We start from the raw sequence: 12,605 nt of genomic DNA, 5'->3' as shown, positions 1-12,605 counted from the left end.
CCCCGAGAAATCTCGTGGTACGCTCGCCAGCGGTAGGTGACGGGCCCGGAGAATTCTCGGTTTTATTCACGACATTGTTTTCGGTCTTCCTGTGACATCTCTTGACCATATCTTGAACTATTTCGGATGTTCACATTGAGTAGAATAAATCGTAGATGTATATCTGCCACTTTTCTTTCATTCACGGCCTCTTTTATTCTTTGATTTAGTTTCGAAACGTCGACTTTCTTTCTGCCGGTTCAGTCAATGATAAGATGGAGCGCCCGCGGAATACGGTGTTAGCTGACGACGATATTTTAGAAGAATTATATGCCGATGATCGTTCAAATGGAAATAGTCTAATGAATTAGTGGAAACTGAATGGGAGAGTGATAGTGGATATTTTACCTAGTGTACTTACTTATGCAAGTGATTCTGACGACGACGATAACAATGTAAACATTAATGATGTGTTAGGAATTGACGCTGAAGATGGTTTTGTAAAGGCAGATCCACTACTACTAGGGGCATTGGAGAGTACCCATACCAACTTTAAAGATAAAATATTGACTGGTTTAATATTTTTGTACATTTTTATAATCAAGTGCACTCTAATATGTTTAGTAGAAAGATGTCCGGTCCACAGGGTATGTGACAAGCTCAAGCATCTGGTCAGCAATGTGTTAAGTATGCTATCGCCTGGATAGTGCCAAAAGTTCCATGGTGGAAAGAATAAAAATAAATAACAGGAAAGTTTGTTGCATTTATGGATATCTACAGGTGTAGTGGTAATGCGTTTTATCATAAACTTTAATTTTGTACATTCGTTGTCTCCATTTTCTTTATCAACGTATACTCTAGTATGTTTTGTTTGGCGTCCCTGAAAATCGTTAAAAGTAAGTGGACATAAAATCAATATTATTATTATTATTATTATTATTATTATTATTATTATTATTATTATTATTCATTAGGTACGTTGGCGAGTAAAACAATTATTATGATTGGATAGTTTTTAACACATTTTAAACTTATTTCTCTCCAAACAAATACCTATATTGGCCCGACTTTTACGAGATATTAAACGATCACTTTATTAATGATCTCCCCTATTATGTTAATAGCAACAATCATAAATATTTCTCAACTAAGGTAAACTCGTTTCCTCATCCCGAGGTGGTGCAGCATTTTTAGACATGCCCCCAGTGGAGGGGAGTTACATGTACCATTTTTACTGCATATCAAACTTCCTGCCATTCGTAAATCTCTAGCAGTACGGTACCGGGAACTGAATTCAGACTTCCGATAACAGCAGCTAATTGTGCAAACCATTACGCTGGCGGACATTCTAAACTACAAAACACAGACAGAATAACTGATGCATTCTTGCAATGCACGGGTCGGACACGTAACTATTCACCTATTTGTGCGACACCATCAGAGCTGCAGTAAGCCTACGCTACGGTGGCGTACGTTTTGCAACTACGAAACACAGATGTACTGCATGATTTCGATGCGTTTTCATTGCGTAGGTCGTACAGACAAAACTATTCACAAATTTACGCGATGTCATCAGAGTTGCAATAAGACTTGTAACTTACCCGCTTCGAAACGGAATCATTATTCTTTTCTGACGAATTACAGTGGGGGTCTTGTATGTGAGATTTATGTTTTCATTTTCTCTAGTCTCGAAAAGCCAGGGGGCTCTAACACACAGGTAAATATGATACAATGTGGCTAGGATGAGTGACTCAGATGGCAGAAGCACTGGCCTTCTAAGCAAAGTTGCTAGGTTCGATCATGGCTTAGTTTGATGGTATTAGAAGGTGCTCAAATATATCAGTCTTGTTCCATAAGATTTAGCAGCATGTAAAAGACCTCATATATACATCTTCATTATAGACTATTATGCCTTTCAGCGCTCAGTCTGCAAGCATCTGTGAGGTGACTAGGAATAACACCAAAATATTACAGGAGTACCAAAGGCACTTTGAAACTTTACTGAACTGTGATGGAAATGTCACTCCCTTATGACTTTATGATTTTGGCAGCACAAATACCAATAGTTTGACATCACAAGTTAAGATTCCAGTAAAGTTCCACCTTTTCAATACAAATGTAAGTTGTACAAATCACTAAAATGAGGTCACTAAAATAGCAAGTACATAATAAATTTTATAACTATAAAGATACACAATATCATACTTCATTTTCACTAATAGAATTAACAGTTTCATTAAAATTATGAATTTGGCGTGTTTTCAAAACACGCTGGAGATCCTAGAAGTGAAGAGATTGCAATGGTATGGTAACAAGAAAACAATGGATCCCCACAGGACTCCACCAGCATACTTTGACCACAGTGATTTAGGGTGATGATGACATTTGTATATGTTAAAACTGGTCCCACAAATAAATAAATGTAAATAACATCTTGTACAACTTACATTTGTAATGAAAAGGTGGAACTTTACTAGAATCTTAATTTGTGATCTCAGTTCAATACGGAACCAAAATGTTTATATCTTTGAATAGTTTGACATGGTTGGAAGTGGAGACAACAGTATCTAAAGTGATAAACAGGTCAACTGGATTAGAGAATTTAATGTTGAAATTATCAAAGCACTAGGAGAGGTTCGACAACAGTGGATGCACTGTACAGAGTACTGAATAGAAGTTTGGAAGAGAATGTAATACCCAATGAGTGGAAGCAGGAAGCTGTCATACCATTGTTGAAAAAAAGGTGATAGGAAGAAATGTACCAACTATGGACGCATAACTCTATCACATGCCTCAAAATCGCTGTCCTGTTCCATGGCTGAGTAGTCAGCGCCTTGGCCTTCTGTCCTTGGGGCCCTTGGGCCAGGTCGAAGGTTTTTAGTCTTAAAAGGGTAATTCCCTTTGCTCAGGGACTGGGTGCTTTTGCTATCCCCAACATTCCTGCAACTCGCACACCGCACACAATACTGTTCTCCATCACACTAACACACTGTAGTTTCCAATACACAACATAATAATGCTTTGGGTCCCACTAACTACTTTTTTGGTTTTCAGAGACGCCGAGGTGCCGGAATTTTGTCCCGCAGAAGTTCTCTTATGTATCAGTAAATCTACTGACACGAGGCTGACGTATTTGAGCATCTTCAAATACCATCAGACTGAGCCAGAATTGAACCTGCCAAGTTGCGGTCAGAAGGTCAGCGCCTCAACCGTCTGAGCCACTCAGACCGGTCAATCAATACACAACAGAAGCCACCCATGCTAATTGGAGGGTCTGCCTTACAAGGGCTGCAACAGGTTAACAAGGGAGAAAGAAATTTAAAAAATCATATTCCTAGGTACATGGTATACAACAGTCTATGACTACAAGCATTGCAGCCACACAACAAAATTTATAAGCTATTTTAAGAATTGTAAACAACTGCAAAATGCCTCACTTAACTCCTGTTTCTTTGTTCACATGCTCGTCTACCTTGAAAGTTTCACAATGACTATTGTTGGAAGATTCATACCTTCCTTGCACACAATAACTGATTAAAACATTCCAGATGTCGATAGTAACTCACCTTCTTCCGCTTGCTCCGTGTCAGAAGTCTCATCTAAGACTGCTTCCATGCGCTGATATATATCACTCACTAAGAAAGAGGGATACACCTTCTCCTCCAAATCATGAACAACTTGTTCTTGTACTTCATAAAATACTTCTGGTCCTTGATTTCCCAAAAGGAACGCCTCCATTCTCTTCAGTACTGGCTGTCAACAAATGTCATAATGATTTTAAATGCTCATTTGAAAAATCTACCTTAGAGTAACTTTGGAGGAACAGGAAATGACACTTAAAAATCTGCAGTACAAGTGAAGAACATAGCTTCCTTTTATTCACAGAATGTTCAATAAAAAGGATATTTTGAAACAGCAAAGCAAAACTAAGTATTAAGGCTACCAGTAGCAGTTCCTGAGATGCAGGTACTGAAGCTCCAGTTCACATGTTTACGAAGTATTTAAATATGTTAATTTTGTAGTTTCAACTTCCCGTGTTGTGAACATATTCTGTACTTAGGACTTAGGATTAGAGATTCTGCAGTGTATTTGAAACACCCACCTCCTGGCGTTGGGAGAGATTTGTTCTAGGCGGGTATGTTAACCAATGAGGAACAGGTGGTAAGAAAGTGCTGGTTGAAGCTCCGACCCCAAGCACGAGGTATAGCTTCATTCTTACATCGCGTTGCCCCAAGAAAGAAGAGGATACAAGCATGAATAAGGCCTATGTTTGAGGGTAGCATGAAGTTCTCACCCAGAATTTAGTACCTAGCTCCAGCATCCTTGTAGCCTCTTATGGGTAGTCGAGGAATAACAGTACCTACTGTACAAACACTAATGTTAGGTTGTTATTTGTTTTGGCATGTCAGTAATTTAATTGTTTAATGCAATTTTGAAATTTGTGTCAATTACCTTATATTATTTGTATTACTGCTGTGCTAATTCATACTTTATCAATCTATATCTGAAGTCTTGCGCTATCTCTTCCTGGTTCTCAGGACTACCGAGTCTTGCTTCAATCTATCATGTGATCTGATTATTGCTCAACGCTAACTACCTGCCGATTGGCAGTTGGTTCTAACTCGTCTTCAGAGCAAGATGCTGCTTTTCAGCGTGACGCGTCAAGCTCTTATCATGAGAAAGATGTTTGAGAAAACAGCCAGTTTGACCCTGGCTAGAAATAAATTTGTACCAATCAAAATGACGTTGGCAACTGGTTTGATCCTCCTTCTTTTTGTTTTTGTTTTGCCGACTGTGGACCACATTAATTCGATTTCAGCTTCATCTGTTTTTGGGATTTAATCCTCGTCCAGTACTCCTTCATCCTTTCACTTTGCAATTTCCTCCTTTCTTCTGTCCACAGCGCTTGAGTACAGGATCTAACTTTTTCTTGAAAACTCTTGGTGGCCTTGATCCTTGACTTGTAAGCATACCTGCTGCTGATTCTTCCAGGTCGTTCTTCACCTCCTGATACCAGAGCCCTGTATTCTTCCTGAACTCAAAAAAATCTTATCATCTCATTGGTCAGTCTTCCCAGGTTAATTCCAAAGATATGTCCGAAGAACACGGCTCTCCTCTTCCGGCTGGTATCTTGAAATAAAATTCTTGGTTTCCTTCCTTCTGTATGATCCATCCTCTGTTATTTGGGGTCCCAGTATCTTCCTCAGAATCTTTCTCTCCATCAGTTTCAAATTCTTGACCAATCCTATTTTTATCAGGTTCAAACATTCAGCTGCATATAAAGCTTCCAGGCAGATCACTGTCTGGTAGTGTCTGAGTTTTGCATTGATCAAGATATTCTTTTTGTTGTAAGTGTTCATAGTTTATACGCCAAGTTAATCCTATTGATTTTCGATAACAGTGACTCTCTTTCTGACAGGTTATGGTCTATCCACTCTCCCAGATATTCGAATTTCTCCATTTTCTGAATCCTTTCTCTCTCAACATCATCCATCCGGGTGCTGTTTCGATGTTGGCCCTGTAGTGTTTCTTCTCGAAGGACATCCGTGGGCCTACCTTACTTGCTTCTTCATGGAGTTGGGCAATTTAGTTCCATGCCTCCTCTATTGTCTCTAACAGAACCACAATGCCATCCGCAAAGGCTAAACAGCCAACTGCAATTATTTTGTTCTTACATCCCATTCGTATACCGCCTAATCCTTGCATTGGGATCCTCACCAAGAATACCTAATAAAAGAAATAGATAGTGTGCAGAGGAAAGCAGCAAGATTTGTAACAGGGGATTTCAGGAGAAACAGTAGTGTATCAGAAATGTTAGAGGAACTTGGGTGGGAAACTTTAAGTAAGAGAAGGGAGAAAACTAGACTTATAGGATTATATAGAGCCTATACAGGAGAAGAAGCATGGGGAGAAATCCGTGAGAGGCTTCAGTTGGAAAATAATTATATTGGCAGAACTGACCACAAGTATAAAATTAGAAGGAATTTTAGCAGAAGCGACTGGGGTAAATTTTCATTCATTGGGAAGGGCGTGAAGGAGTGGAACAGTTTACCAGGGGTAGTGTTTGATCCTTTTCCAAAATCTGTACAGGTATTCAAGAAGAGAATAAACAGCAACAGGGAAAATAAATGAAATGTTAGAGGGCATTCGACCAGTGCAGGCTATTGTAAATAAAAAATGTGTGTTACAAAAAAAAAATTTAATTCCATCCCCTGGTCCATGGAGTTTGGACAGCCAAAGTAGGGGACTGCCTGTAGGGGTGAAGTACAGTGGGGACTTCGAGGGCCCTGGGACCGCTACAGTAGCTGTGAAGGCCCTTCAGGAACTCTGAAAAGTGGTGGCAAAAGGGGGCTCTGGTTAAGACGCAGCAGGTCGTTATGCTACTTAGGTTCCAAAATGGGTATATATAAAAAAAAAAAAGTAAATAAATGCAATGTAAATTTTAATCTTATACCAGTTGCAGTATTATTTGAAGTAATTCCGCATACTGTATATGAGTTGACTATGTTTGTAAGTATAGGAGATATTATAAGTAGAATTTTGTAAACAATATAAATTTATTAAAGATGGTCTGTTTGTCTAATAGAAAAAAATTGTTAGCATAAATTGTATATTATTGTATTCTAGAAAAAAAAAAAATTCTTCTCTTGTTAATTTAAAATTTAGTGCTTGACAATAATGTATTTTAGTGTACCCTTTGCTACCGGTGTAGACACCTCATTTGCAAATAAAAAGATTTTTGATTTGATTTTTGATTTTGCGGCGCCACTCTCTATTCACTTCATCAAGAATGCAATTGAATAGAAAGGGAGATAGTCCATCTCCCTGTCTGACCCCTGTTAAATCCCAAACGATTCTGATAGGATCCCTCTGAACTTGACCTTGGAAGCTGTACCAGCCACTGTCTGTTTAATGAGTTCTCTTGTCTTCCTATCTAGACCCATTTCTTCTAGGATATGGATCGTTTCCCTTTCTATGGAATCGTAGGCCTTTTCGAAGTCCACAAACATGAGCACAAATTTCTTGTTCCTCTGTTTCTGGTATGCAATATCAACTTCAGGTTCAGGATATGTTCCGCACATAATCTGCCCTTTCTAAAACCTCCTAGATACTCACCAATTTGTGGCTTCAATTGTTTTTCTGCTCTACGTAGCAGTGCCTTTGAAAATATCTTATATGTCACTGGTAGCAGCAATATTCCCCTTTAATTGTTAACATCTGACTTGTCTCCTTTCTTGTGAAGTGGATGTGTATCAACACATCCATTCATATAGAACCTTCTCATCTTCCCAAATCTTGCTCGGGGTTCTTGTCAGCTCAACGATCGCTCTATCATCGGCATATTTCCAAAGGTCTGCAATAATCCCATCTTCTCCAGGTCTTTTATTGCTCTTCAAGGTCTTGATGTTGCACCTGACTTCTTCCACGTTCGGAAGTTCCAAGTCCGTATTTGGTTCATTGTGATTTTAGTCAAATTTCTAGGATGGTGGTTCACAATTAAGGAGTTTTACAACATAGTCTGCTAGGATCTGACTGTTCTCCACATCATCGCGGGCTACTTTCCCTTCTTGGTTTCTGAAGTTTAAATTTGGTGGATAATATCTACTCAAGGTACACCTGAATCTTTTATAAAAGTCCCGGGTGTTATTTTCCTGAAAGTCCTGTTCAATCTGGATCAAGCGTTCTTGCTCATACTTTCTCCTGAGATTCCTGATGATCTTGGCAGTTCTCTTCCTTGTTTCCTGGAACTACTTCTGGTTTTCGGATGTTTTACGGCCAATTCACCCATGTCTTCCAGCGTTCAATTTCATCATCACATTAAGATGACAACCACGCATGTTTCCTCCTTTTCTATAGAGGAACAGTGGCTTTTATAGTAACAATCACAGCCTCTTTTAATTGTTCCCATCCCTTATACTGCCTTTTTGTTCATTATTTTGTGAAATGTGTGTGTTCTCAACTTTTCAGTGTTGAACTTGGTCATTTGAAGTGTGTTCCTGCATTTTTAGGATCTTGGGATGATCCTGACTTTGATCTTGGAGAGAAAATGATCCGAATCTAAGTTTGCAGCACCTCTCAGGACTGTTTCATTTTGGATCTTCTTTTCTGCATGTTTAGAGATTGCTACATGATCAATCTGGAATTCTCCTAGGCTGGGGTTAGGAGATAACCATGTTTTCCATTTTCTCGGGAGGTGTCTGAAGGCTGTTGATTTCATGACCAGATTGAAGGTTTTACATACCGGTAATTGCTCTCCATTTTGATTCGTCCTTTTGTAGATTGAATCCAATTATGTTTCTGAATCTCCTTTCTTTTCCCAGTTGTGCATTAAAATCCCCCAAGAGTATGATCAGTTAGTTGGTACTGTGGATATTGTTTCCTCAAAATCTTCTCAGAAGTCCTCTACTTTTTCTGGATCTGTTTTGTTGCTCTCATCCGTGATGCATGTGTGTTGACTTGCATGTACAGATTTGATTATTTTGATTGGTTTGATTATTATGAAAGTTTTTATTTACTTATATCAATTTGTGTTGGATCCAGCAAGGTAACTACTACTCTTGTGGAGTATCTTCGAGATCTACTTCCCAGCATCTTTGTTTAATTTTCCGCATCATTCGTGTTTGTGTTTAATACTTCCTAGGCCTATTATGAATATTTCATTAAATTTTGGTCAACTATGAGACCTTCTGATATTGGGTGAACTACTATAATATGGTGTAGTAGAATGATGTACTCAATCTAACCGTCTTCTGCTTAATTCAACCCTCCTTTTCAACTAACTCCCTTTGCATTGATGCTGAAACTCCAGTTTTTTATTTAAAGCATCAATGATAGATATCTGTTCAATAGTTGCTGTGTAATTTATTTAATGAAATGTGATACTTCGAGGAATAATTTTACTTTTACCGAGGTCCTGGAATAATGATCTGAAGAATGAGCAATCTCCCAAGATTGTACAATGTATTGAACTCCCGCAATTTTGTGTTCCTTACAGAATGATAGTGAAGAAAGCAATGGGGAAATATATCACTCCTCAGTTTTCTTAAACGCCTCTTCAATGTCTCCTAGGCCTCTATGACGACTGATGGCGGAGCTTTTGAGAACTCACTCTTCAGTCTGAGTACTTACAAAACACAGATTATAATTAGGATAAAAATGTTTATGATAGAATTATTTATGGTCTCTAAGTTTATGCTTTACTGTAATATGTTTTGTACAGATTGGTTATGTTATACATGCTTTGCGTAAAGTGTTCCAGAAGATTTTCATCAATAATTTGCTATACAACAGGTGATCTTTAGGACAGCATACAATTTACTAATCATAAAAAACAGCTGAAGAGAAGTAAATTATTCAATGGCACAGAAATAAATCAGAAACAACAAATCAAATATATGAATTACCTTATCCACTTCTATAACTGGTGCAGGTGTGTTAATGTATGTATAAAATATGTCTGTACCAAGCTCATGCCAGTCAGAGCGATTACTTTGGCGCAGCTGATCAACAGCTTCCCAGTAAGTCAAGAGTGCCTTACTATTAGAACGTTCCAAGAACTCCGTCAAGAACTGGCGACAGGTCTGGTTCTCCAATACTTCCTCCAGCTGCAGGATCTGTAATGAGATATTTTGTTTAATTGGTCAACAAGAAAGAAATACACTTTTAAGATTACTTTTTGATTTTTAACAAAAGTTTGTAGTGATAGGTAAGAAATGGATTGTCATGCATTTGCCAATTTTTCAAATGTAACACTTGATATGTATATTTTCCTAGTATCATAAATTTTCTACGTTTACATTATGTGAGATTCCTACAACATGCACAAATGTATATAATGCAGTAATATGAAAATGATGTAATATTCCACTGTCACAGATTAAGATAATTAGATGTGTGACCACCCTGGTTCTGGACAATGAATCTTCTCATAAATATCTTCTATATAAATAAAATCCTAATGACCGTGTGTCTGTACATTGACTATTTTAGCGAAATTTTCATTCAGTTATCCATTTCAGGTGTAATAATGACCACCTGCATAATTTTTAAGTTTGGTGTCTGTTTGTTTGTCTGAGTTCTTATAACTCGAAAACTACTGGATATATTTCTACCAATCTTCATATTTAGAATCCACCTGTCCTTGGGTAGGTTTTAGGACCAATATTGTTTCTAAATCCCTGAACTGACTGGGGGTTTATACGAAAATGAAACCTTGATTTTGCACCCCCACAAAATATACACAACCAAACTTAATGGAAATCTACCTGTATTAATGGAAATCAATTTTTAAAACTTTTTTTCTAATATGCATCATTTCGATACGAGGATTAATAAGGGAGATATCATTAACGGACTGTTTTTCAGTCTAACTTCGAGCGGACTTAGCCTAAAAGCTGGTCTGTGTAAAGCATATTTCTTGTAACTGCAAAACTACCAGGAATATTTTAACCAAATTTAATATTTACCATCCCCCTGTGCGAAGGTAGCTTTTAAGGTCCATAGCATTTCAAGTCCCCGGAGTGGATTGGTTCTTTTTTTAAGAAACTGAAACAGTAATTTTACTCTCCCAAAAAATATACCAGACCAACCTGGATGGGAATCAACCAACCTTGATGGAAATCCATTTCTAAAACTTTTTCTTTGTGTGCAATTTTTCGATAGGAAGATTGATAAGAGAGATATCATTAAGGGGCAGTTCTACGGGCTAAGTCCAGTGGACTTAGCCCAGAAGGTGTTGTACATGGAGCAGATTTCTTATCTATATAAATAAAATTGTAAAGACTGTGTTTCTGTACATTGACTATTTTGGCGAATTTGTCTTACAGTTATCCGTTTCAGGTGTAATAATTACCATCTGCATATTTTTTAGCTTTACATTAGCTTGTTTGTTTGTTTGTTTGTCTGAGTTCTTATAACTTGAGAACTACTGGATATATTTCTCCCAAACTTCATATTTATAATCCACCTGTCCTTCAGTAGGTTTTAGGGCCAATATTTTTTCTAAACCCCTTAACTGACTGGTGGTTTATACGAAACCAAAACCTTGATTTTGTACTCCCACGAAATATACACAACCAAACTTAATGGAAATCTACTTGCCTAATGAAACTCAATTTCTAAAACTTTTTTCTCATGAGCATCATTTTGATACGAGGATTAATAAGGGAGACATCATTAATGGACCTTTCTTCATTCTAACTTCGAGCAGACTTTTTTTAAGCTTTTCTGTCGATTTGTCTGTACATCCGTATGTTGAGTTCTTATAAATGGCGAACTACTCTATATATTTCTACCAAACTTTATATCTGTTCTTGGGTAGGTATTAGGGTCAATATAATTTCTAAATCCCAGCTTGGTTTGGGGGATTATAGGAAGTCGAAACAGTGATTTTACCCTCCCACAAAATATACATGACTAACCTTAATGGAAAACTACCAGCCTTAACGGAAATCAATTTATAAAATGTTTTTTCTCATGTTATTATTTATTTACTTAGCTTATGGCTAGTACATAACTCTACATACAAATATCCAAAAATATAACAAACAATATAACACCTTAAACAATCAACCAATCTCTAAAACAGTTCAAAAACTCAAATCTAAGCTGTCCAACCATTGTACAACCCCGTCAGAAGCACACACAAACTCGTTCAGCTGACCGGAGTATGACCTCCTAGGACATTCGGTGACAAGATGACGGATGGTCTGTTTCTTCTCACCACAGTCGCACTCGGGGGAGGAGCGCATACCCCACATATGCAACAATGACCCACATCGTCCATGACTGGTACGGACTCTGTTGAGAAGAACCCAAGTTCTTCTGGGGAGATTAAAACCAGGTGGTGGGTGTTGGCGGGTCTGCCATTCATCTGGAGCTGTGTTCGTCCACTCCAATTGCCATTCATCAGAACCGTTAAAGTTCCTATTGATGAGTTCTCTTGCAGTCTGAATAGGCGGGGATCTTGACTTCAGACATCCATACCTAACAACCATGTCTTCATGAATGGGAAGACTTGGGTTCATTGTTATCTACCTGAACTCGCGAATTAGATTGTTTTGTCTGCGAATTCTTGGAGGTGTTATGTGACTCAAGACTGGCAACCAGAAAAGAGGAGTAGATCTGACTGCGCCGCTGACAATGCGCATCGTCTAATGCAGAACAACATCAATATTCTTAACATAAGGGCTATTCAGCCAAACAGAAGAGCAATACTTGGCTGTAGAGTATACCAGTCCCAGTGCTGACGACCTAAGAGTGGATACTGAGGTGTACCTTTTCGATAGGAGGATTACAAGTTAGTTATCATTGATGGACTACTTTACAGGATATCATGTCATTTCAAGTTGGGTTAAATGATTTAACTAAAGAGCCATTTTATTCTTTTCGATAGAACAAATAATACGAGAGGTTATCTTTAACGACTGGTTTCATAAGTCTTCAGCCACTCCCGGTTTCAGATGAACTACAATATGTAACCAAGAAATAGGGAGAATAATGCACAACTTCTAACCAGGAACTGTATCGTTCAATGAACTCTGTGATTTACCCCATTCTGTCTCCACTTTGTTCAGCTTTATCGTACTTCACGTTATTGCCACGTGCTTTCGTAGCAGAAGAATATC

General features: G+C 38.0%; 1 protein-coding gene across 4 annotated transcripts in view; it reads right to left on the bottom strand.

Moving 5' to 3' along the window:
- The window catches only part of LOC136878915 (sorting nexin-25), a 195,685-nt gene that overhangs the window by 98,882 nt on the left and 84,198 nt on the right, over positions 1-12,605 (bottom strand). For all 4 annotated transcript variants that reach the window (XM_068228861.1, XM_067152522.2, XM_068228862.1 and 1 more), the window contains 2 exons: positions 9,384-9,593; positions 3,546-3,732 (listed from right to left, as the gene is read on the bottom strand). In XM_068228861.1, the coding sequence (XP_068084962.1) occupies positions 3,546-3,732; positions 9,384-9,593 (397 nt within the window). The remainder of the gene's footprint in view (positions 1-3,545; positions 3,733-9,383; positions 9,594-12,605) is intronic.

This window comes from Anabrus simplex, chromosome 8 (genome assembly GCF_040414725.1).
Source record: "Anabrus simplex isolate iqAnaSimp1 chromosome 8, ASM4041472v1, whole genome shotgun sequence".
NCBI classification, from domain to species: domain Eukaryota; kingdom Metazoa; phylum Arthropoda; class Insecta; order Orthoptera; family Tettigoniidae; genus Anabrus; species Anabrus simplex.
The sequence above is the reverse complement of the archived record's forward strand: the minus strand, read 5'-3'. Positions and strand labels throughout refer to the sequence as shown.